Consider the following 21,302-nt stretch of genomic DNA (forward strand, 5'->3'; position numbering starts at 1 on the left):
CCTCATCCCTCACTTCCTGGCTGGACCTCATCTTCCCAGCCTCCCGCTTCTTGAAATCACTAACCAGCAGGCCTTTCTCCTCAGTGGACACACAGCTGTAGGGCTCTGTCTCACACATCTCTGGTGGGAAGAGAAAGGACACTCTGTGCAGCCAGTTGGAAAACAGAGCTGGAGGAGTTCTGGGGCCCTCCTGAGGTCCACAGGGGGACTGCCCAGAACTGGGAGAGGAGGGTCAGGGCCCAGGGACATTCTCTTCCCTGCTCCTATTCCTCTGTAAGGAGCTCCAAGGGTGGGCTGGGGACCAGGCTGGACACTTTGGGAGAAGGGAAGGGAATGAGGACTTGCACCACCACCTCCTCCGCCACCCAGAAATTGAGTGTGACCTCTTACCCTGCCTCATCTCCCTGGAGCCCTGGCCCTCCCTGCCCAGCTTCCTCCACATCACCTCCCCTCCAGCTGCTCTCCTTACCCGCATCTGCTCTCCCCTCTGACCCTCACCCCCAGCTGACCCGCTGTCTGGCAGAGGTGGTCACAGAAATGCTGACTCTGGCCCCTGCACCATTTCTGCCAGCCAGAAATTGAGCCCAAGCAGGAGAAGGAAGAGGCTTCAGAGAGGGAGGTGAGTGGAGGAGGCAAGGGAGGCCCTGGGATAAGAGAACACCCTCCAGGCAGCCCGGGGCAGAACTCTGGGTGGGGTGGGGCTCCCAGAGGAACTGGAGCCTGGGTCCTCCTTACCTTTGTGGAGGAGAGCCATGCAGGGGCCTCGCTGGGCCTGACCCAGATTCAGCATTTCTGTGACCACCTCTGCCAGACAGCGGGTCAGCTGGGGGTGAAGGGTCAGAGGGGAGAGCAGATGGGCGTAAGGAGAGCAGCTGAAGGGGAGGTGATGTGGAGGAAGCTGGGCAGGGAGGGCCAGGGCTCCAGGAAGATGAGGCAGGGTAAGAGGTCACACTCCTTACCTCCTCCTTGGAGGGTCTTGATGCTAGAGGAGCAGCGGTGGCTGTGGAGGAAGGAGATAGGAACTGGGCTTGGGACTCCCCGCCCGCCCCCCCCAGCTGTCCCTGGTACTGATCCCAGCTCCAAGGGCGCCCTGATCCCCAGTCCCCTCCCCAGCCACCTGTCCGATGTACTGTCCCCACCGGACAGCTGGGCCCATTAAGTTTCTCATCTGACCGCTGGGTGTACTGTCCCAGCCCTCAGCCACCCTGCTCCCCGGCCTGGCCCCCGAGGTGCCTCCTCCCCAGTTTCTTGCACTCACACGCCCCCAGCAGCAGGGACAGCGGCAGCAATAGCAGCACGGAGGGCCTTCTGTGGCACTGCATGGTGGTGCTTCCCAATCAAGGTCCTCAGCGCTAGGGTGGCAGCTCCTTATAACCCGTACCCCGCGCCCCCAGGGAGAAAGTGATGTCACCACTGCCCCCTCCCGCTGCAGGCGGAACAACAGCTGCAGGGCGCTAACCTGCCTGAGACCCTCAATTATTCATGGAGACCCACACCCTGCACCCTTGCCCCTCCTGCTTCTGGCACAGAACCAGCATGGGGATAGGGAAGTTTCCCCAGAGAAGGTCTGACAAGCAAAAGGCCTCGTTGAAAGGTGGGCCTGGGTTTGAAGCAGCAGCCACTTACTGACCAACCTCAGGCAACTCTTACCTTTTCTTGGCCCATTTCCTCACCTGGAAAGTGGGTCTCATAGCCTGCCTATCCCCGAGGTTGTGACTGGGCTCTGCCTGACTCCCAGCTCCACAGCTCGCAGCCCTTGGACACTTCATTTGTAAAATAGGGTTGGTGACAACCTATTCCACAGGTGAGGCTTGATGGTGAGGATTAAATAAATGAATGTGTGTGCAAGATAATTTAGGCCACCAGTCGCCAACCTTTCGGACCTCACGGACAACCAGTGGTCGGACCACTGGTTGGTGACCGCTGATTTAGGCAGTTCTGGGTACTGGGAACTACTCAGGTTGGAGCGCCTTCAATCCTGTAATTTTTATTGAGCACCTACTACATGCCCAATGAGGCTGCTGCAGTGAAGGAACTGGCACACTGTCTTGCCCTCTTGGAGCAGGCATTGAGAAGGGGTGACGACAATACTCAATCATGTTATGTAAGGAAGGAAGAAGAGAGCGAGGGTTGAAGTGGGGTCTTGTGGACTTTCCTGAGCTGGAGCCACAGGGGGGCTCTGGGCAGGGGGCACAAGCCCTGATGCCTGTGTCACAGGGGCGCTCTGGCTGTATGTGTGGGACAAGGAGCCAGGAGACACCAAAGAGGCTACATGACTCTCTAAATGGGAGATAGCAGTGGACAAGACCATGGAGGGGCTGGGATGAGAGAGGGCGGGCTCTGGAAACATTCCGAAGGTGCAACGGCCCAGGTCTGCAGATATGGATGGAAGAGGAATCGAGGATGACCTACAGGGGGAGGATGTGGCCAGGGAAGCTGGGAAAATGGCTCCAAATGCTGCAGCGGGCACACCCAGGGGAAGAGCAAATTTGGTTTCACCATCTACTGGCCCTCTACCTGGAGCGGGGGACTGAGAGGTGAGGTAGAAATGGATCAGGGAGAGGTGTCACTATCCCATTGGGGGAGAGGCCTCAGGATCCTCTCAGCTCCCCTGGTGGTCCCAAGCTACTGAAAGGTGAGCCTGGGTTCAAATCCAGCATTGTCCATGTGCCCTAGGAGGTGCTGGATATGTCCAGCCATGGCCCCTCTGATAATTTAGCACTTCTGAGCAATTGCCCCCCATCCCACACAAGTTGGCCAGGGCCATCTCCCGTGCTCACAGATCCATAAAGACCATTGTTCTGACCATTTATTAGGGACCTTCTGCTAAGCACTAAGGGGGGAGGGAAGAAAGAAGGGGTAGAGGCCTCTCTTCTTATCCCATCCCTAGATCCTTCAAGTCCCCAGATGTCCTGCTTCCCACTGGGACCCCCAATGACAAGGTCACTGATTCTGAGGCAGCAGGGAAGGAGAGGTGGACCCTGGAGTCCACAGGCCCAGGCGTGGAGCTGATGTGCAATACAGATGTCAGGGCAGGCTCAGGACATGTCTCAGGGTCCAGGGTCCCCTAAGCCAGCAAGCAGCGACAACCCAGGTGGCTGATGAGGATGAGTCCTCAGTTCAAGGCAGGCTGGCCTGGGAGCCTGGGCTTCTGGCGCTGGTTGGGCCCAATATACTGGAGAGGCACGTGGGTGGGAGCTGTGATCCGATCGGTGCCAAGGTAGGGCTGGAGGGCAGAGGGAATGAGGACCGAGCCGTCCTGGGGACAAAACAGGCCTTAGGATGCTGCCACTGCACTAGCCCTCCATCCCCTGCCCTTTTGGGTACAATTCACCATTTTTATTTATTTTTTTAAAGATTTCTTTACTGATGTTTATAGAGAGAGGAAAGGAAAAGGAGAAACACCAATGCGAGTGGGAAACATCGATCAGCTGCCTCCTGCATGCTCCCTACCAGGGATTTAGCCCACAATCTGGGCATGTGCCCTGACCAGGGATCGAACCAACAACCTTTTAGTGCACAGGATGATGCCCAACCAACTGAGCCACACTGGCCAGGGCCCCCTCACCTTTTGCTGATTGCTCTCCAGGAGTGCAATGAGAAGGCGGGGGACAGCACAGGCTGTGGCGTTCACCTGGGAGAGAGACACGCTCAGGCTGAGGCCTGCTGGTGGGCCCCAGGGAGGGTTGAGGTGGTGTGGACGGTTGGGAGTGGAGGCAGGTGCTCACCGTGTGGGCAAACTGCAGCTCCCCAGCCTCTGTCTGGAACATGATGTGGAGGCGGCGGCTCTGGAAGTCTGTGCAGTTAGAAGCACTGGTGACCTGGACAGGGGAGTGGGGTGAGCTGAGGGATCAGCTGTGAGGGCTGGTGTCATCTCATTTCCACCCTGCGTCCCCACTGGGACGGGGGCTTACCTCGCCAAAGCGGCCCCTGCCTGGCATCCAGGCCTCAATGTCGAACTTACGGTAGGCGGGAAGGCCCAGTTCCTGGGTGGGCATGTCCAGGACCCTGCAGCCATGGAGAAAGGCAAGGTGAAGGTCAGATTGAGAGGAGGGAGAAAAATGGAGGCAATGGAAGAGAAGGCATCTAAAAGTGGACAATGGAAGTAAAAGAGGGAGATAGTGGCAAAAGGGACACCTCATTGAAGCAGTGGGTGGTGATGGAGAAGGTGATACAGGAGACAGGAAAGAGCTGATGGGAGAGAAGACCAGGGAGGAGAAAGGGCATGTGGCTGTGTCTCCAGGCTGCTCACCATGGCCAGTCCCACTGTCTGTAATATTAGCAACCCAAATTTTTGTAATGGGTCACCCCAGAAAAAAAGTCTGTGTTTTTCAGCATCTTTTGAAAGCTAGGTGTGACTGACAGTGAGAGGGGAAGTAGGCTTCCAACATCTTAAAGGCAAGGGGTATGTCCCCCCTTCTTACTGGTGGTGAGAAGCCACCTGGGACTGCACGAGAGGCAGCACCTTAGGGATGGGGAGCAACAGGAGGGAAGGGGCCTGGGTCTCAAACCTGGAGCACCCTGTGCTGCTTATGCTATGGCTACAATCCCATAACCCTAGTCAGGACTTCAGGGATTGATAGGCACACAGCCTACACAGGGAAAAGGGGGCAGGGGGAGAAGTGGAGAGGGTTTTCAGAATGGGGGGAGCACCAGCCCAGCATCTACCTCCTCTCTCCCCCCTACCTCAGCCCCACCCCTGTCCGCACCGGAAGTGCAAGCCCAGCTCTGTCAAGATCTCCATCTGCAGGGACAGAAACTCCTCCAGCAGCTGCGAGCTCTGCTCCAGCCCAGGGCCTGTCACCCCAAACATCTCCACCTGGCGCAGAGCAGGGGGCAAAGGAGTCAGGAGACCCTGGGCTGTTGGGGTGACCCCCCCCAAAGTCCCTGCTATGCCAACCTTGGTGAAGTGGTGCACTCGATATAGCCCCCATGGCTCCTTCCCTGTGTCTGTTTCTGCCCGGTAGCAGGTACTGGAACAAACCATCCTGGGGGAGCAGGGATGGTGGGGTCAGGGAAGGGAGAGGGAACATCACAGGTGGGGACAAGGTCTACAGGAACTGGGCGTCACCTGATTGGCAGGTCCCTGAAGGCCACAGAGTGGTCCATGAAGTAGCCTGGGAGGAGAGGGGGACAGGGTGGGTCAGCCAGGGCCACCCTCCATCCACAGGAAACTTTTGTAGGATTATAAAAGGTATCCCCTCTGGCAGACACAACCTCATGTCCGGCATGTGGCTGGACTCTCACTGTGCTGTTAGGCAGTGAACAACCTGCATAGCTGTACATGTTGGCCCTGGGATGCCAAAATATCCTGGGCAGGCAGCCACCACCCCCAGAATACTCCAAGTTGCCACCTTACAATTGCTCCTGCTCCGAGGACACTGGAGGTGTGCTCACCACCCTTGCCCCAGGCAGATGCTCACCTGCAAGCCCCACCTCTGCTGTCCCAGCCAGGTTGAGGTCTTCAAAGCGGGAGGGGTCAATGTTGTAAATCTGGGATGGGTTGGCATTAGGTGTCATCCCACAGCCTTCCTGTGAAGGCCAAGCCACAGAAGTCAGGGGACAGCTAACCACAGCCTCCTCCATTTTGCAGTCACAACCCCTGCTCCTCCCCTATAAGAATCTGGAATCACCCTGGCCTCCCTGTCCCATCCTGACCCCTCAAGCCAGCCCCAGGGCAGTTTCTTCAGGGGAGACAGGCTGGCCTCTGCCCGGGGTCCCCAGCATGGGGCCTGATACACAGCTCGGCATGGACAGCAGTCCTCACTCACAAACACAGCTCCTCGGAGAAGGTCTGGCACTGTCATGGGGGTGAAGCCCTGCGTGGGGAAGGAAAGAGGTGAGTAGCATAGCTAAGACCCCTACCAGGCCTCAAGCTCAGGCCTGAAGGGACACTGCAGATGGGCCACCGGCACTCCCTTGTCACTCCCAAGTCCACTCCACGTCAGAGGAAATGGAGGAAGGCCTGAGCTGGCCCCGGCCCTGGTGTCCCTGTCACTGGGACCCTCTTGTGGCGCTTCACGGTTCCCACACTCAGATCATACCACAGATCACATAGTTCAATCATTCCCTCCCCTGCTAACGCCTTCCGAGGCTCCCCAGGTAATGTCCAAGTCCCTTGCCATGGCCAATGCTCCATGCATCGAGCCCCGGCCGACCCCCACTCCAGTGTCAATGGACGCCATGTTTCTGCAACACTGTGTACACAGCAGGCAGGCAGGCAGGCAGCAAGTGCAGTGGTTACAAATGTAGGCTCTATCCTTGAGCCTACATGCTAGCTATAAAGCCTTCAGCTACTTACTCCCCTTTCAGACCTCAATTTCTCAATCTCTGAAGTGGGGAGAATACTAGCACCCACCTCAGAAAGCTGTCATAGAATTAAATGTGTCAATGATACATGTGAAGTTCAGAAAACAGTAACTAGAACAGCGATCACACCCCCTCCTCACTGCCTTGAGCCTTCTGAGCTCAGCTTCCATGCCACCCCCTCCAGGCAGCCCTCTCATACTTGGACCATACCCGCTGGATGAGCTTGCTGAGTGTGAAGTTGACCAGGCCATGCTGCAGGAGGGCTCCAGCCCCGCGCAGGTAATAGGAGCGGTGGCCAGACACGTGAGACAGGCGCCTGGGAGACAGATGGGCAGACAGGCGGGGGCTGGTGGACCAGGGCTTGGAGGCTGGGGTGTTGGGGGAAAAAGACTGAATACCCAGGGGCAGAGGCCCAGATGCCAAACGGGGAACTGGGCATCAAACATTCATGAGGGGTGCGGCCCTGGTGGTTCCACACCCAGGACTGGGCTGGGGGAGGCAGAGCCGGCAGCCAGCTGTTGGAGTGGGGTGGGGGGAGGAGCTCACTTCTGACGGATGATGTCAAGTTTCTCGGCGATTTCCAGGTGGCCCCGGGGTTGGAAGGAGAAAGCTGGATGTGGAAGAAAAGCAATGGGCTAAGATGGGGAGAGGCAGGGAGATGGGACAGAGAGAAAGATTAGAAAAATGGCAGGAAGGAAAGGCAGTAAGACAGAAAGGGAGAGAAAAGGAGAGAGGAAGAAAGATTAAGATGGATGCAGAGATGGGAGCTAGAAAGAGATGGAAGGCAGGATCAGAAAAGGAGAGGAAGAGAGAAGGGAAAGAGAAGGAAACACTAGGTGAAAGGGAGAGAGAATCAGAGAGAAAGGGAGAGAGCCAGAGAGGAAAAGCCCATGCGAGATGGGGCCAAAGCAAGGGGGCCAAAGCCAGACAGCTGGACAGAGACGGGCAGGCACACACAGACACAGGGTGAGAGGATCCGATGAGGTGAGGGGGGAGAACAAAAATAGAACTGTCCCTGAGAAACAGCCTCACTGTGCTCCAGCTGAGGAAGAGGAAGCCAGCACAGCCCCAGACCCAAAAGCCCCGCCCCAGCCTGGGGTGCCCGGGCCTGAGTGTGGCCCACCTGGCTTGTCTCCGATCACGTGTAGCACTCGGGCTTGGCTCTCGTCCCCGATGGGCTGCAGGGAGACAGAGGACATCACCAGAAAGGTGGCACTAGGCAGGCCCCTGGCCTCCCGGCTGCCCAGCACAGGCCTTACCACATCTGGGTGGGTCTGGTTGGGCAGCCTCAGTGCCCGCAGGTAGAACTGCTCCTCAAGCAGGGCCTCCTTGGGGTACAGGAGCACGAGCTGCTTCCGGATCTCCCGGCCCCGTGCCCGCAGACTCTGATACTGTGGGTCCTGGGGGCAGAGTGAGCAGGGTCAGCCCAGGCCATGGTTGGGGAGTCCCTCTACCAGTCTGACCTGGATCCTTGCTGGCAGAACCTCTGTGGTAGACAATTTGCTGCCTCCGCTTTTGGCTCAATATCCTTGATTTCCTTTAGGGAACCTCCCTTCTTTCACCTTCACATTGCACATCCTTGGGGACATGACTCATGCCTGGATTACTGGAACATTTCATTGCCTTGGCCACAGTGACTGGCTCAAAGACAGGCACCTGACACAAACCAAACTTATGAGAATAAGCCCAGGACTACGGCTGGAGCTATAAGGTAAGAGGTTCTTTTTGTACCCGACCCTGCTTCCCTTCCCCCAAGGGGAGAAAGCTGGTCTGGGAATAAGAGGGAAGTAGAACCAAATACAGAGCCAGGACCTAGACCTAGCTGTACCTGAAGTTTGCTTTTTAGTTTCATGAATCAATAGAGCCTGTTTTTTCCCCTTAATCCTGTTTGAGTTGTCACATACAATGGAGGAATCATGACTGATATATGAACTGCCTACCCCCAACCTGGGACAGGACGTCAACCCCCTGTGGTACCTGCTGCACTTGATTGTTGCCTTGGTTCACCTGGTAGAAAAGACAGACAGGGTGATTGGTTTGATGAAGTTGAGGGTGGGGAGGAGGGGGTGGTGAAAGGTCATACAGGCCAGGGGATCTGAATTGCTGCTCTGTCAATGCCTGGCTGGGTCCCTCCTTGACTGTGCCTCAGTTTCTGTCAGTAAAGCTGTGAAGAGGCAAAATAACAATAATAATCACACCTGCAACCCTATTTACTGAGCGCTGCCTCATGCCTGGCGCCATGCAGAGGGCTCTCACATAATCCTATTTCTTCACAACCTACTCCTTGAAGTTGGCATCAACGTGATCCCATTTTTGTTTTTTTGTTAATCCTCACCTGAAGATATTTTTTCCATTGATTTTTTTAAATAAATCTTTATTCAGATTATTACAATTGTTTCTCCTTTTTCCACCCAAAGCTCCCCTCCACCCGGTTCCCACCCCACCTTCTGCCCTTACCTCCCCCCCACTGTCCTCATCCATAGGTGTATGATTTCTGTCGTCTCTTCCTGAACCCCCCATTCCTCTTTCCCCCTGAGAATTATCAGTTCTCTCCCTTTCTATGCCCCTGATTCTATTATATTCACCAGATTATTCTGTTCCTCAGGTTTTTAATTCACTTGATTTTTAGGTTCACTTGTTGATAGATATGTATTTGTTGTTCATAATTTTTATCTTTACTTTTTTCTTCTTCTTTAAGAATACCTTTCAGCATTTCATATAATACTGGTTTGGTGGTGATGAACTCCTTTAGCTTTTTCTTATCTGTGAAGCTCTTTATCTGCCCTTCCATTCTGAATGATAGCTTTGCTGGGTAGAGTAATCTTGGTTGTAGGTTCTTGCTATTCATCACTGAAAATTTCTTGCCACTCCCATCTGGCCTGCATAGTTTCTGTTGAGAAATCAGCTGACAGTCGTATGGGTGCTCCCTTGTAGGTAATTAACTGTTTTTCTCTTGCTGCTTTTAATATTCTCTCTTTGTCTTTTGCTCTTGGCATTTTAATTATGATGTGTCTTGGTGTGGTCCTCTTTGAATTCCTTTTGTTTGGGGTTCTGTGCGCTTCCTGGACTTGTAAGTCTATTTCTTTCACCAGGTGGGGGAAGTTTTCGGTCATTATTTCTTCAAATAGGTTTGCAGTATCTTGCTGTCTCTCTTCTTCTGGAACCCCCATAATTCTGATGTTGGTACGCTTGAAGTTGTCCCAGAGGCTTCTTACACTATCTTCAACTTTTTGGATTTTTTTTGCTTTTTGCTTTTTCGGTTGAGTGTTTTTTGCTTCTTTGTATTTCAATTCTTTGACTTGATTCTTGTGTTCCTCTAGTCTGTTGTTGGGTCTCTGTATAATATTTTTTATTTCAGTCAGTGTATGTTTAATTTCTAGTTGGTCCTTTTTCATATCTTCGAAGGTCTCGTTATATTTATCGGCCTTTTCTAGGATATTCTTGAAAAGCCTTATAACCGTGGTTTTGAATTCTATATCCAGTCGTTTGTTTTCCTCCATTTCTTTCGTTTGTGATCTGTTTCTTTGATGCCACATTTTCACTGCTTCCCTGAGTTGGTAGGGTAGCTTTGTGTGCTAGGTTTCCTATATGGCCCCGTGTGTTGGCCTCCCCAGTTAACCTGAGGTGGATACTCTTGGTGCACCCCTTTGTAAATTGTGTGTACAGCCTTGTTGTAGTTAAGTCTTGATTGTTGTTGGTATCACTGGGAGGAAGTGACCTCCAGGCCAGTTGGCTGTGAGGATCAGCTTTGTCTATGCTGGGAGAATTTCGGTGCTGGAGACAGCCTTATAGGATTAGACTTGCCAAATTGCAAAAGCCTCTGTGCTCAGCTTGGATGGTGTGGAGTCTCAGGACGGAGCAGACAGTCTTGGCTTCCCGTCAGCCTTGCCCTTGCGCACGCGCGCCTCCAGACCTCTGCCTTCCCCGGTTCCCGAGTCTCCGCCCGAGAGTCCAGATTCCCCCCGCAAGAGCGTGGGTCCCCAGGGGCTCGCCTGGAACTGGGGTTCAGTGCAGTCAGAACTGGGGTTCAGTGCAGTCAGGAGCTTCCAACTCCCTTCTGCTAGGGAAAGCCTGTGGCAACCTCTGCAGTCTTTGTGCACACTGGCGTGCGCGCCTCCAGATCCCTGCCTGCCGGGGCTCCCCTGGGTCTCCCCCGGGTCTCCGAGTCTCCGGGTGCCTTTCTGTCTACCTGACAGTCCAGACTCCCCCTGTATGAGCCTGGGTCCACGGGGTTTCGCCTGGAACTGGGGTTCAGTGCAGTCGGAACTGGGGTTCAGTGCAGTCGGGGGCTTCCTTCCCGCTCCCGCCAGAGACAGTCAGCCAGGCTCTCAGCTGCCCTTCCTCTCTGCGCGCACAAAGACCCTTTGCTGTACCTCCAATTTTCTGAGCTTTTCTCTTTCCTTCTAGTTGTAGAATTTCCACTCAGCCAGCTTTCCTGTGGTTCTGGATGGTGTCCCTTCTGTCTTTTAGTTGTAGTTTTGAAATTGTTGTGCAAGGCAGTTTAGGTGCTTACCTATGCCACCATCTTGGTTTCTCTCTCCATTGATTTTTAAAGAGTGGAAGGGAGAGGGAGAGAAACATGGATGTGAGAGACACATTGATTGGCTGCCTCCCACAGGCACCCGACCGACAGTGGGGATGGAGCCTGCAACCAAGGTATGTGCCCTTGACCAAAATCGAATCCGGGACCCTTCAGTCCACGGGCCGACATTCAAACTGGCTAGGGCCGTGACCCCGTTTTGTAGATGAGAAAACTGAGGATCAGAAAGACAGTCTGTGAGTGTGTATTGGAGGCCTGCGACCAAGGGCCTTTGATACCCCAAGCCTCTATGATGCTGAGCAAGAGGGAATCAGACAGACCTGGGTCTGAATGCTGGGTGCTGACCTGCTGTGTGCCTTTGGGCATTTCTCTTTCCCTCTCTGAGCCTCGGCATTCCCATCTATGAAATAGGATGATAACAGGACCTCCCAGCAGGCTGGTGCATGGCTTCCCTGAGAAGATGCTCTGGCACTCACTGACCATTAACTGAGATCAATTGTGTTGTTTTCACAGGCTGCCTCCTGTGATGCTTGTGGCCCAGGGCCCAGCACACACACATTAGGTCCCTGGGAGAAGTAATCAGTGTTGCGAGAGGCCTTCAAACACAGTGCTGAAAAGCAGCCCAATGCCTGGATGCGAATCCTACCTCTACCGCTTCCTGGCTGTGAGACTGAGGTCTCAGCCTCCTCAGCTGTAGAATTGGGTTTGTACTGTCCCGGTCTCAGTGTTGTGAGAATGTAGAGTAAGGGAAGCATCTAGAACAGTGCCTGGCACACAGTAACTGGTATATAAATAAATGCCTGCTATTGTTTTTATGACTATTTTTCAGCCCTCTGTGGCAGATGCTGTTGGCTGTCTCATCCAAACTCACCTGCCCTCCTTCCTCCTTTCCCACAGACCCCTGACTCAGTCTGCCTTCCCTGGCTGCCTGGAGTTCAGGGAATATGGGTCCAGCTGAGGTTGCCTCTTGCTGCTGATGGGTGGGTGTGGGATTTCTGGGCCCAGGAGAAAGGTCTCCCTGCTCTTGGAAAAGGCACTCAAGCCAGAGAAGCCCCATTTTCAGCCTCTGGCAGAGTCACTGGAATAGACACTGTACTACGACAACCACCTTGGAACTGAGAGGGGAAACTGAGGTCAGATCACCACAGTGGAGTCATGGGAGAGAGAGAGGGAAGGAACCTGGTTGGGGATGCTGGGGGAGCCACTAACTTATCAACCCCAGGGATGCCTGGCCCTGGATGGCTTGTTATGTGAGTTAATGAATGTCCACATCCTTCAAGTTCCTTAAATTTGGTTTCTCATTAAAAATAGCCAATGGCATCCTGCCCCCACCCCCACCCACCTAGGACCCCCATGCTTACCAGCAGGGCCTGCACTGCCTCAGCCACGGCCCCCTTCTCCTCCTCCAGGCTCCGGATCTGTTCCCGCAGCTGCCTCAGCTCCTGCCATGTCGCAACCTGGGGGTGAACACAGCAGAGAAAGAGGTGAAGCAGCCACTGTCCTCTGCCCCACCTGGACCCTCACTGTCCGGGGTAGCCATTCTTCCCTTCATACTAGGACTTCCTGAAGTTCCCTTTCTCAATCCCCGTGGATTGGATGATGGACCCTAAGGAGAGCTGAACAGCTGAACAGAACAACATCCTAAGGGACACAGAACAAGGAGATGAAAGCACCTGGCACTGAGGGACGTGGAGCTGAGGCCCCCGCCACCACTCAACTCTCAACTCCCATGTGGGAGCAGAAGAGCCTCTATCCTAGGGGCTGCCGTAGCAGCTAACCCTGCAGTCTCCAGCACGGGGGTCAGGAGGGGCGAGGGAGACCAGCGCTCCCTTCTTGGGCACACATATTGCCGTGGAGGCCCTCTGGGAGCCCAGATCCTCGGGCAAACTCCTTTGTCCTCTCTGGTTGCAGTTTCCTTTCAACAAAATGGTACAGACACTGTCCTACTGCCCCGGCCGGAAACCTGAAGGGGACAGCAGGCCATAGGTTGGGTTGCTACTCATTTAGTGGCTCCTCCTGGATGTTCCCTGGGCACTTCACCCTCACCATGTGCAAGATGACTCTAGGAAAAGCATCACCCCAGATCTGCTCCTCCTCCTTCGGGACAGCCCCACCAACTCCCATCCTCCCTCCCAAAGCCCTGGGCCTCCTCCTGGATGCCACCCCTGCCCCGAGGCCAGGCACCAGGGCTTGTGAACATCCATCAAATCTGTCCTCCCCATCCCCCTCTCCCGGCCACCCCAGATCCTGTCATTTCCAATGAGAACCCTGTGTGAGCCTCCCAGCCTTCAGGCTCCCCCTTCTCCCCCCCAGTCCTGCCAGAGTCATTACACAGTTCCTCTTCTGCCTGAACGTAACCACAGCCCTGCAGTCCCCAGGAACAAACCAGACAAGGCCGCATGCCACAGCCCTATTTGCAGTCAATGCCCTAAGGAAGTGGTTTTTTTCAAGCTTTGGGATGTGGTAAATATATGCCAAATTTACCATTTCAGTCATTTTTTAAGTATACAGTTCAGTGACACAAAGTACATTCACACTGTTGTATTACCATGATCCCTATCCACCTCCAGAACTTTTTCACCTTCCCAAACTGAAACTGTGTACCCATTAGACACAAACTCCCACTCTCCCCTCCCCCAGCCTCTGGCAACCACCATTCTACTTTCTGTCTCTATGAATTTGACTACTCTAAGTAACTTAGATAAGTGGAATCATATACAGTAGGTCCTTGGGTTCCGTCAGAGATCCGTTCCTACAGCGTGACGTAATGCAATTTTCACCGTAAGTCGGAACCCACCTACAGAAGCACCTACGTCACTCACATGGAGCACATACACAGCAGCAATGAAGTGAAACAGTAAAAAAATTTAAAAGAAAGGTAACAATTCCTGACCTTTACTTGTGGCAAATAAATAATAAAAAGCATAATGCACATATGACAGGATCTGGGGTGGCCGGGAGAGGGGGGATGGGTAGGACAGAAATGACGGAACTTTTTAAAAAATATATTTTATTGATTTTTTTACAGAGAGGAAGGGAGAGGGATAGAGAGTTAGAAACATCGATGAGAGAGAAACATTGATCAGCTGCCTCCTGCACACCTCCTACTGGGGATGTGCCTGCAACCAAGTTACATGCCCTTGACTAGAATCGAATCTGGGACCTTTCAGTCCGCAGGCCGATGCTCTATTTACTGAGCCAAACCGGTTAGGGCGGAACTTTTTTTTTTTTTTTTAATAAATAGATGGGATATGGCGACATAACCACGAAACGACGTTACATTGAGTCCGACGTGACCCAATGTCTTTTTGTGAGTGGATTTTTTCACTTAACATAATGTCCTCAAGGTTCATCCATGAGCCCAGCCGGTGTGGCACAGTGGATTGAGTGTTCTCCTGTACACCAAGAGGTTGCTGGGGCACATGCCTGGGTTGCAGGGCTCAATCCCCAGTAGGGGGCATGCAGACAGATGTTTCTATTTATCTCTAAAATAAATAAAAACATTTTTTTTTTTTTAAAAAGTTCATCCAAACCCTAGCCGGTTTGGCTGAGTGAATAGAGTGCCAGCCTGCAGACTGAAGGGTCCCAGGTTTGATTCCGGCCAAGGGCACATGCCCAGGTTGTGGGCTTTCTCATCATTGATGTTTCTATCTTTCTCTCATTCTCCCTTCCTCCCTGAAATCAATGAAAATATATTTAAAAAAATAAATTAAAAAGTTCACCCATGGTATAACATATGTCAGAACTTCCTTTTTAAGGCTGAACAATATTTATATATATATAGGGTGTCCCCCAAAAATGTATACACACATTTTGAATAATTACTAATTCCAATGGGTTAAATCTGAAAAGAAAGTCTAAACTGGGACTTGTTTGCGGCTTTGCCAGCAGGTCAGTCCAAGGCTTAACCCTATAACCGCTCCCTACAGAAAGAAACATCAATTGAGCTATCAGCTGTGAAGTATATATACATTTTTTTAGGACACCCTGTATACACAAACACACAAACACACACACACACACTCACTCACACCACATTTTGTTTATCCATTCATCTATCAATGGACACTTGGGTGCTTTCCACATTTTGGCTGTTGTGAATAATGCTGCCATGAACATGAGTGTGTCAATATCTGTTCAAGTTCCTGCTTTCAATTCTTTGGGTATATATGCAGAAGTGGATTGCTGGATCATATAGTAACTCTATGTTTAATTTTTGGAGGAACTTCCAGACTGTTTTTCTACAGTGACTGTATCCTTGCCAACACTTGTTATTTTCTGCTTTTTTAAAATAATAGCCATTCTGCCGAAACCGGTTTGGCTCAGTGGATAGGGCGTCGGCCTGCGGACTGAAAGGTCCCGGGTTCGATTCCGGTCAAGGGCATGTACCTTGGTTGCGGGCACATCCTCAGTGGGAGGTGTGCAGGAGGCAGCTGATCGATGTTTCTCTCTCATCGATGTTTCTAGCTCTCTATCCCTCTCCCTTCCTCTCTGTGAAATATCAATAAATATATATATATAAAAAAAAAAAGAAAGGTTGAGAACCACTGTTCTAGGCTCATACTTTAAATCAGCAGGTTCTTCTTCCAAATCTGTTTAAAAAATAAATAAATAAAAAAAATAAAATAATAGCCATTCTAATGGGTATCTAAGCCGGGGCTTTTAAAATTAAATAGAATATAATCCTATCTAATAAAGAGGGAATATGCTAATTGACCCCATGCCATCGCAAAGATGGCGGCGCCTACAGCCAATAAGGAGGGAATATGCTAATTGACTGCCCCACCCTCAAAGATGGCAGTGCCCACAGCCACAAGATGGCAGCGCCCAGTCCCTTCAGCCCCACCGGGGCGCCTGCCTCTGTAGTCCCCCAGTCCCCACAGCTGCCCAGGGCTGGCCCGAGGCGCAGGCAAGTCTAAGATGGCAGGTGCCCAGCTGACACCCGAGGCGCAGGCAAGCTTCATTTGGCAGCTGCCCAGGCACCCAGGGCTGGCCTGAGGCACGGTCAAGCCTTGGATGGCGGCTGCCCAGGGCCACCCGAGGCTCAGGTAACCAGGGCCGGCCGAGGCTTGCGCTGCCGGCAGCAGCAGCAGGAGAGGTGTGATGGGGGCATCGCCTTCCCTTGATTGCCGGGTTGCCTCCCAACCCTGAGGGCTCCCAGACTGTGAGAGGGGGCAGGCCGGGCTGAGGGACCCCCCTTCCAGTGCATGAATTTTCATGCACCGGGCCTCTAGTAAAACTTAAGAATGTATCATATAGTAAGAGCAAGAATTGTTAGTAAAACTGGTTTCATCTTGGGGTGTGTGGACTAGACCAGGATGTGAAATGTGTTTCTTACTCTCAGCCACAAAGTGTGAAAGACCCTAAATTATCTACATGTCCACCAAATGGATATTTTTGTCTTACCTCTAAGCTTTAGTAGTGCTGATCCCTCCACTGGGGACACTCTTCTCCCGTTCCCCTGGCTGACCTTACTCATTCTACAGATGTCTGCTTAATGCCACCTCCTCTGAGAAGCCCTCCAAGAACTGTGTCCTCTACTCTTGTTTTTATACAATTATTATTGTTGAAAGTATTACTTATGTCCCTTCCGCCCCCCTACTCTGTCTTTATAGCACTTACCAGAGATTAATTATATGTTTTTAATTGTATGTTAAATATCTCTCTTTCACTAGACTGTGAACTCAAATTATCTTGCTCATGAGTAAGCATAGTGGGGTAGTTAACACTGGCTTCTGGAACTCAACAGCACAGGTTCAAATTCCCACTTGTCACCAGCTACATGATTTTGGGCAAGTTAATTAACTTCTCTGAGCCTTATGGCACCTACTTCACAGGGTTGTTGTAAAACTTAAATTAGGTTAATATGTATAAAGCACTTAGAAAAGGATAGTAGGAGAGTACAAGAGAGGGCTGCAAGGATTTGGGGTCCCCACCCTCAACACCTCAGCAAGACCTAGAAGTATGGTGACGCCGGTTCTAGTTGGATTAGATTTAGCCTTAAGATAAGCCTGGCATGAAGTGGAAGCACAGAGGGCATTGGCACACAGTTCCTAGCGCAGAGTAGATACCCAGCACGCCTTATGGAACAGGCCTATAATAGGTGTCTAGGGAGTGGGGCCTAAGCGCTCGGTGGACATGCGTGAGGTCCTAGCATTACACGTGGAAAAGAACCAAACTTCAAGCGATAAGACCGCCCCCTGCTGGAGAGTGTCTCGCAAGCCCATTCGTCTGTAAAGTGAACAGCCAACAGGCAAAGCGCTCTGGCCTCGACGCTGGCCCGCGCAAGCGCACTCACGATCGCCGGCAGGTCATCCGGCTGCAGCTCCCCCTTGCGGTGCTCCAGGGTGCGCGCGGCTTCTTCCGGGCGCGTGCACAGCGGCTCCAAGTCCAGTTGAGGGAGCGCGCTGTAGCCCTCGCGTGCGTGCTCGTACAAGAGGTTCCGATCTCGTCTCTCGGTTGCGAAACTTCTCCTTGGCCTCTGGCTGCAGACACAACCTCCCCGGGGCCGGAGCCCTCGGCGGGCCACCAAAGGCCACCAGCGCCGCACTACAGACGCAGCCATCTTGACCAGGGGACAAGGAGACACACACCCTTCGTCCCGCCCACTCCGCGTTTAGACCAATTGCAAAGCAGCCGTCCTCCAGCGGACGAGTCACGCAGACCTTGGAAGAGGTGACCCTCTTCCGAATCTCAAAAGCGGTTCAATGAGAGAAGTTGACCGAGATTGACTCTGCCGTTGCCCAATCGCAGTCTTTGCCACGCCCCTCCAGTGTGAGAGGCGGAACCGGCCGGGCTGCCGGGCTAACCGCCGGAAGTGGCGAGAAGCTGTGTTCAGCGTGTCGGTGGGCCCTGCTGGGGTCGGTGAGGTCGGTGAAAACCAGGGGTCCTCCAAACTTCCCGGTTCTCTCCTGTTTCCCCTCTACTCCAGTATGCGGGCGGGGAAGGTTGGGCCCCCAAGAGCCTACCCAGAGCGAGGCGTCAGAGGAAATTGTTTAGTTTAACCAGAAGGTCCCGAGAGCGGGAAGGGGAGAATTTGGGTGCTAGCCCGACTACGGTCACTTCCCTCCTCGTTTCTGAGTCTCTTATCCCCTAACACAGGGACGCTACAGACGACGGGATGTCGTGGTCCGGCCTTCTCCGGGGCCTCAACATGTCCCTGAGTTACAGTAAGTGTGTGTGTGGGGGGGGGGTCTTGGGCTTCAGAGTCGAGGCTGGATGAGGGACTTCTGTGCCTCGGCCACAGACCCAAGGGAATCAGGGTTTTAAATCAAGGATGGTTGTACGATGGGTTTTGGCGGAGCTTGGGTGCAAAAGCAAGATGTGAGAAGTAGTTGCATTAAGGGCTACTATGTGTCAGGTGAGTAGCAGGAGTTTGGGTCAATTATTTCTTTAGTGACCACTGAACTTACTAAATACCACCCCTGGTTTAGACGTCTTAGCAAGGCGTTTAACTCCTCATTCAGCTGATATTTTTCAAGAGCCTTGTATGTGCCAGGCACCGAGAGGGATGCTATATTTATGAACTTACTCTCTTAACAAATATTAAACGCTTCTCATGGCCCTTTGTGAGGTATTTCATCCACTTACTCACTATGCAAACCTTTAGTAAGCACCTTCTGTTTGCTACTTACCAAGATCACAAGGCTGTGCAAGACAGGCCTGCACCTTGCCTGGGGAATCTGGGCTAGCTTGACATGCAGGTTTCATGATAACCTCTCACACACGGTGTTCAGGAGGGAGACATGATCATGAAGGACACTGAGACATTGAGTGGCGAGGAGTCTTTTTATTTTTTATTTTTAGAGAGAGAGGAACATCTATGTGAGGGTGTAACTTTGATAGGGTGCCTCCTGCATGCTGCCTACCCGGAATCAAGCCCAAAACCCAGGCATGTGCTCTGACCAGGAATCGAACTGGCAACCTTTTGGTTCATGGGACCACACCCAACTAACTGAGCCACACCAGTCTTGCAGAAGGGCACACCACCAGGAAGAGACTTCTAGGGATGTTTCATCCCCTTTGAAGATTGTGTTGTAACTTGAGACAAAGGAGAGGTGGAGATGGACAGTAGGGCCAGGACCTGCCTTTGATGTGGAGGGGTGAAATTGGGTGTGAAAGGGCATCCATGCTAGTGACAGGGGAAAGAATGGACCTCAAATCCTGGACTGGGAACTCTTAGGAGGACATGGTCCAGGGCTGTTTCAGTCACTACTATGTCTCCATTGTTGGGGACAAGAAACAGTAGGTGCTCAGTGAATGTTTGTTGAAGAGAATCCAGTTCTCTTTGAGTCTTGCGTCCTACATTTTATCCATGAGCAAATCCTATGGGTCTGTCTTGGAAATAGATTCTGTCCCCCACCTGCCTTTCCTCTTCTTACAGTGCAGCTACACTGGTCTCCTTTCTGTTGATGTGTTTGGGGACACAGGCTGCAGCTGGGTGAGCAAGGGGGTGAGTGAGATGAGGTAAGGGAAGACCAGAGGCAGACCCTGTCGGGCCTTGTGGGAGGACTTGGACTCTTACCCTGAGTGAGATGGCCGCACAGGAGGGCTCTGAGCAGGGGAAGGACGTGACCCTCTGCCTGCATGTTGGAGCTGATAGTGGGAATGGGAAGACCTGGGAGGAGAAGAGGGTGGACAGGACAGGAGTGGGTGTAGTAGAGGAGGGAGAAGGGTGTGTTTGAAAGTTCAGCTGACAGGATCTGCTCACAGGGCAGATGAGTGTGACCGGAGGAGGAGTGACACCTTCCTGGAATACCCCCTAGTGTTGCCGTGGGAATGGCATGAGGTAATGTAGGTGTGATGCATAGAACAAGATTCGAGCATTGTAAGCCTGCTTGCTTTTATTATCCTCTTTAAACAGCATTACAATTAATACCTTTCTTACAGAATGAGTTAATTCATGTAAAATGCTTAAAAGAGAACCTGACACATGGTGGTTGCTTAATAAATGTTTGTTGTTATTGTTATCTCCAAGTTCCCCAAGATGTAAACAGGCATCTTCTAAAGGGCTTGGAACAGTTAGAACACCAGAATTGAGTTGCTGATACTGTTATTTGTTCATTGGGATAATAACCCCACTCTGCCCTTCTGGGTTGTGTCTTTCCAGGCCTAGCCCAGATCCCCCAGCTCTGGGCCACCCGCCCCATGGCCACCCTGAATCAGATGCACCGTCGGGGGCCTCCGAAGTGGCCACCTCCAAAGCTGGGTCCCACAGAAGGCCGGCCGCAGCTGAAGGGCGTGGTTCTACGCACATTCACTCGTAAACCCAAGAAGCCCAACTCAGCCAACCGCAAGTGCTGCCGCGTGCGGCTCAGCACAGGCCGAGAGGCCGTCTGCTTTATCCCAGGAGAGGGCCATACCCTGCAGGAGCACCACGTTGTGCTTGTACAAGGCGGTCGCACCCAGGACCTGCCCGGTGTCAAGCTCAAGGTTGTGCGTGGCAAGTACGACTGTGGCCATGTGCAGAAGAAGAAGTGACCGCTAGGGGCATGGTGGCCTGGGTTTATGTAGAACAAGAACCTTTGTCTCTGGGTTCCTGCAGTATCCTTGGGAAGCTAGGCTAGTTCTAGAAGCAGCTGACCCTGGTTCAAATCCTGGCTCCTCTTCCATCAGGGCTATCAGTAGTCCATAGGGGTCCTGGGTGTGAATTAAAAAAGGTGCCCCTCTGCTGACATCCTTGGTGTCCATGTGTAGAGTGTTGGTGCAAGAGGCTTCTTCTGCTGGAACAGTACACTATTCCATCTGATGAAAAGGGATTGCAATAAACACACACAGAGACTCTGGTTGGACGTGTACACCTTGCCTGGTATTCACCCTGTGTGGTGTTCGCAGCTGGCATGCCCTCTGGGCCTCTGTTTCTTCCTCTACTCAGAGCATCCCCTTTGTTTGGTTTGGTGAAGATTAGACATGATGAACAAAGCACGTGTGGATGGCTACTCTGTTTTAAGGTTTGGAGTCTGGTGGTAGTATGAGACCCAGTTCCCCATCCTGCAGGCCCAGTGCCTGGGCAAGGAAAGGCCTGCCCTCAAGCTTCCTCCTGGAAATGGAAGTAATTGTAGTGGTGATGATGAAGGAGTGTTGAGAAAGGATTGAATGGGGACAGGGGAGGGCACTGCTGCCTACATGGGAGCTTCTCTTCTGTGTTCTTCTCAGAAACACACCCTTGGGTTCAAATCACACCTTGACCTCTTAGTTCGGTGACTTTGGGTTTATTTGTCCCCCCAACACCTCCAGAATTGTTTTTATCCCTTGGGAAATGGTCCTGAAAGTAATACTGCCCTCATCTGATCATATAGTTTGCCATGTTAGATTTTAAGATTGGGAGCTGTGCTTCTATCCTTGGGCCCTGGAGCCCAACTCAGGTGCAAGTTCTGCCTCCCCTACGTACTGGCCAGGTGACCTTGGGCAGGTCATTAAACTCCAAGCCTGTTTCCTCCTGGACCAGTGGTCG

The 21,302-nt window shown here is 52.5% G+C and overlaps 3 protein-coding genes across 4 annotated transcripts in view; 1 reads left to right on the top strand and 2 right to left on the bottom strand.

Moving 5' to 3' along the window:
* The window catches only part of CCER2 (coiled-coil glutamate rich protein 2), a 2,780-nt gene extending 1,320 nt beyond the window's left edge, over window positions 1-1,460 (bottom strand). The window contains exons 1-4 of the mRNA XM_080645207.1: window positions 1,259-1,460; window positions 960-1,000; window positions 736-823; window positions 3-120 (exon numbers count right to left, since the gene is read on the bottom strand). Coding sequence (XP_080501333.1) covers window positions 3-120; window positions 736-823; window positions 960-1,000; window positions 1,259-1,322 — 311 coding nt within the window. The 5' untranslated portion in view covers window positions 1,323-1,460. The remainder of the gene's footprint in view (window positions 1-2; window positions 121-735; window positions 824-959; window positions 1,001-1,258) is intronic.
* A 1,332-nt stretch (window positions 1,461-2,792) lies between these two features.
* On the bottom strand, window positions 2,793-17,414 carry SARS2 (seryl-tRNA synthetase 2, mitochondrial; the record flags this gene model as incomplete). Of its 2 annotated transcripts, XM_080645999.1 has the most annotated exons (16): window positions 2,793-3,259; window positions 3,569-3,634; window positions 3,729-3,821; window positions 3,915-4,008; window positions 4,710-4,819; window positions 4,901-4,988; window positions 5,072-5,117; window positions 5,424-5,532; window positions 5,772-5,819; window positions 6,520-6,625; window positions 6,856-6,919; window positions 7,433-7,487; window positions 7,569-7,709; window positions 8,287-8,316; window positions 12,211-12,306; window positions 17,148-17,414. In XM_080645999.1, the coding sequence occupies 16 exons, from the start codon at window positions 17,412-17,414 to the stop codon at window positions 3,116-3,118; spliced, it is 1,557 nt and encodes a 518-aa protein (XP_080502125.1). In that variant the 3' UTR covers window positions 2,793-3,115. The 2 variants fall into 2 exon arrangements, with proteins under 2 accessions (XP_080502125.1, XP_080502126.1); XM_080646000.1 differs by lacking the exon at window positions 8,287-8,316 and having other exon boundaries at window positions 2,798-3,259.
* On the top strand, window positions 17,186-20,634 carry MRPS12 (mitochondrial ribosomal protein S12). Its single transcript, XM_080646001.1, has 3 exons — window positions 17,186-17,718; window positions 17,951-18,018; window positions 19,959-20,634. Exons 2-3 carry the CDS (start codon window positions 17,970-17,972, stop codon window positions 20,327-20,329), a joined length of 420 nt encoding a protein of 139 aa, XP_080502127.1. The 5' UTR covers window positions 17,186-17,718; window positions 17,951-17,969; the 3' UTR covers window positions 20,330-20,634.
* Window positions 20,635-21,302: the final 668 nt, after the last annotated feature.

The sequence above is a fragment of the Plecotus auritus genome, assembly GCF_963455305.1.
Source record: "Plecotus auritus genome assembly, chromosome: 10".
NCBI classification, from domain to species: Eukaryota; Metazoa; Chordata; class Mammalia; order Chiroptera; family Vespertilionidae; genus Plecotus; species Plecotus auritus.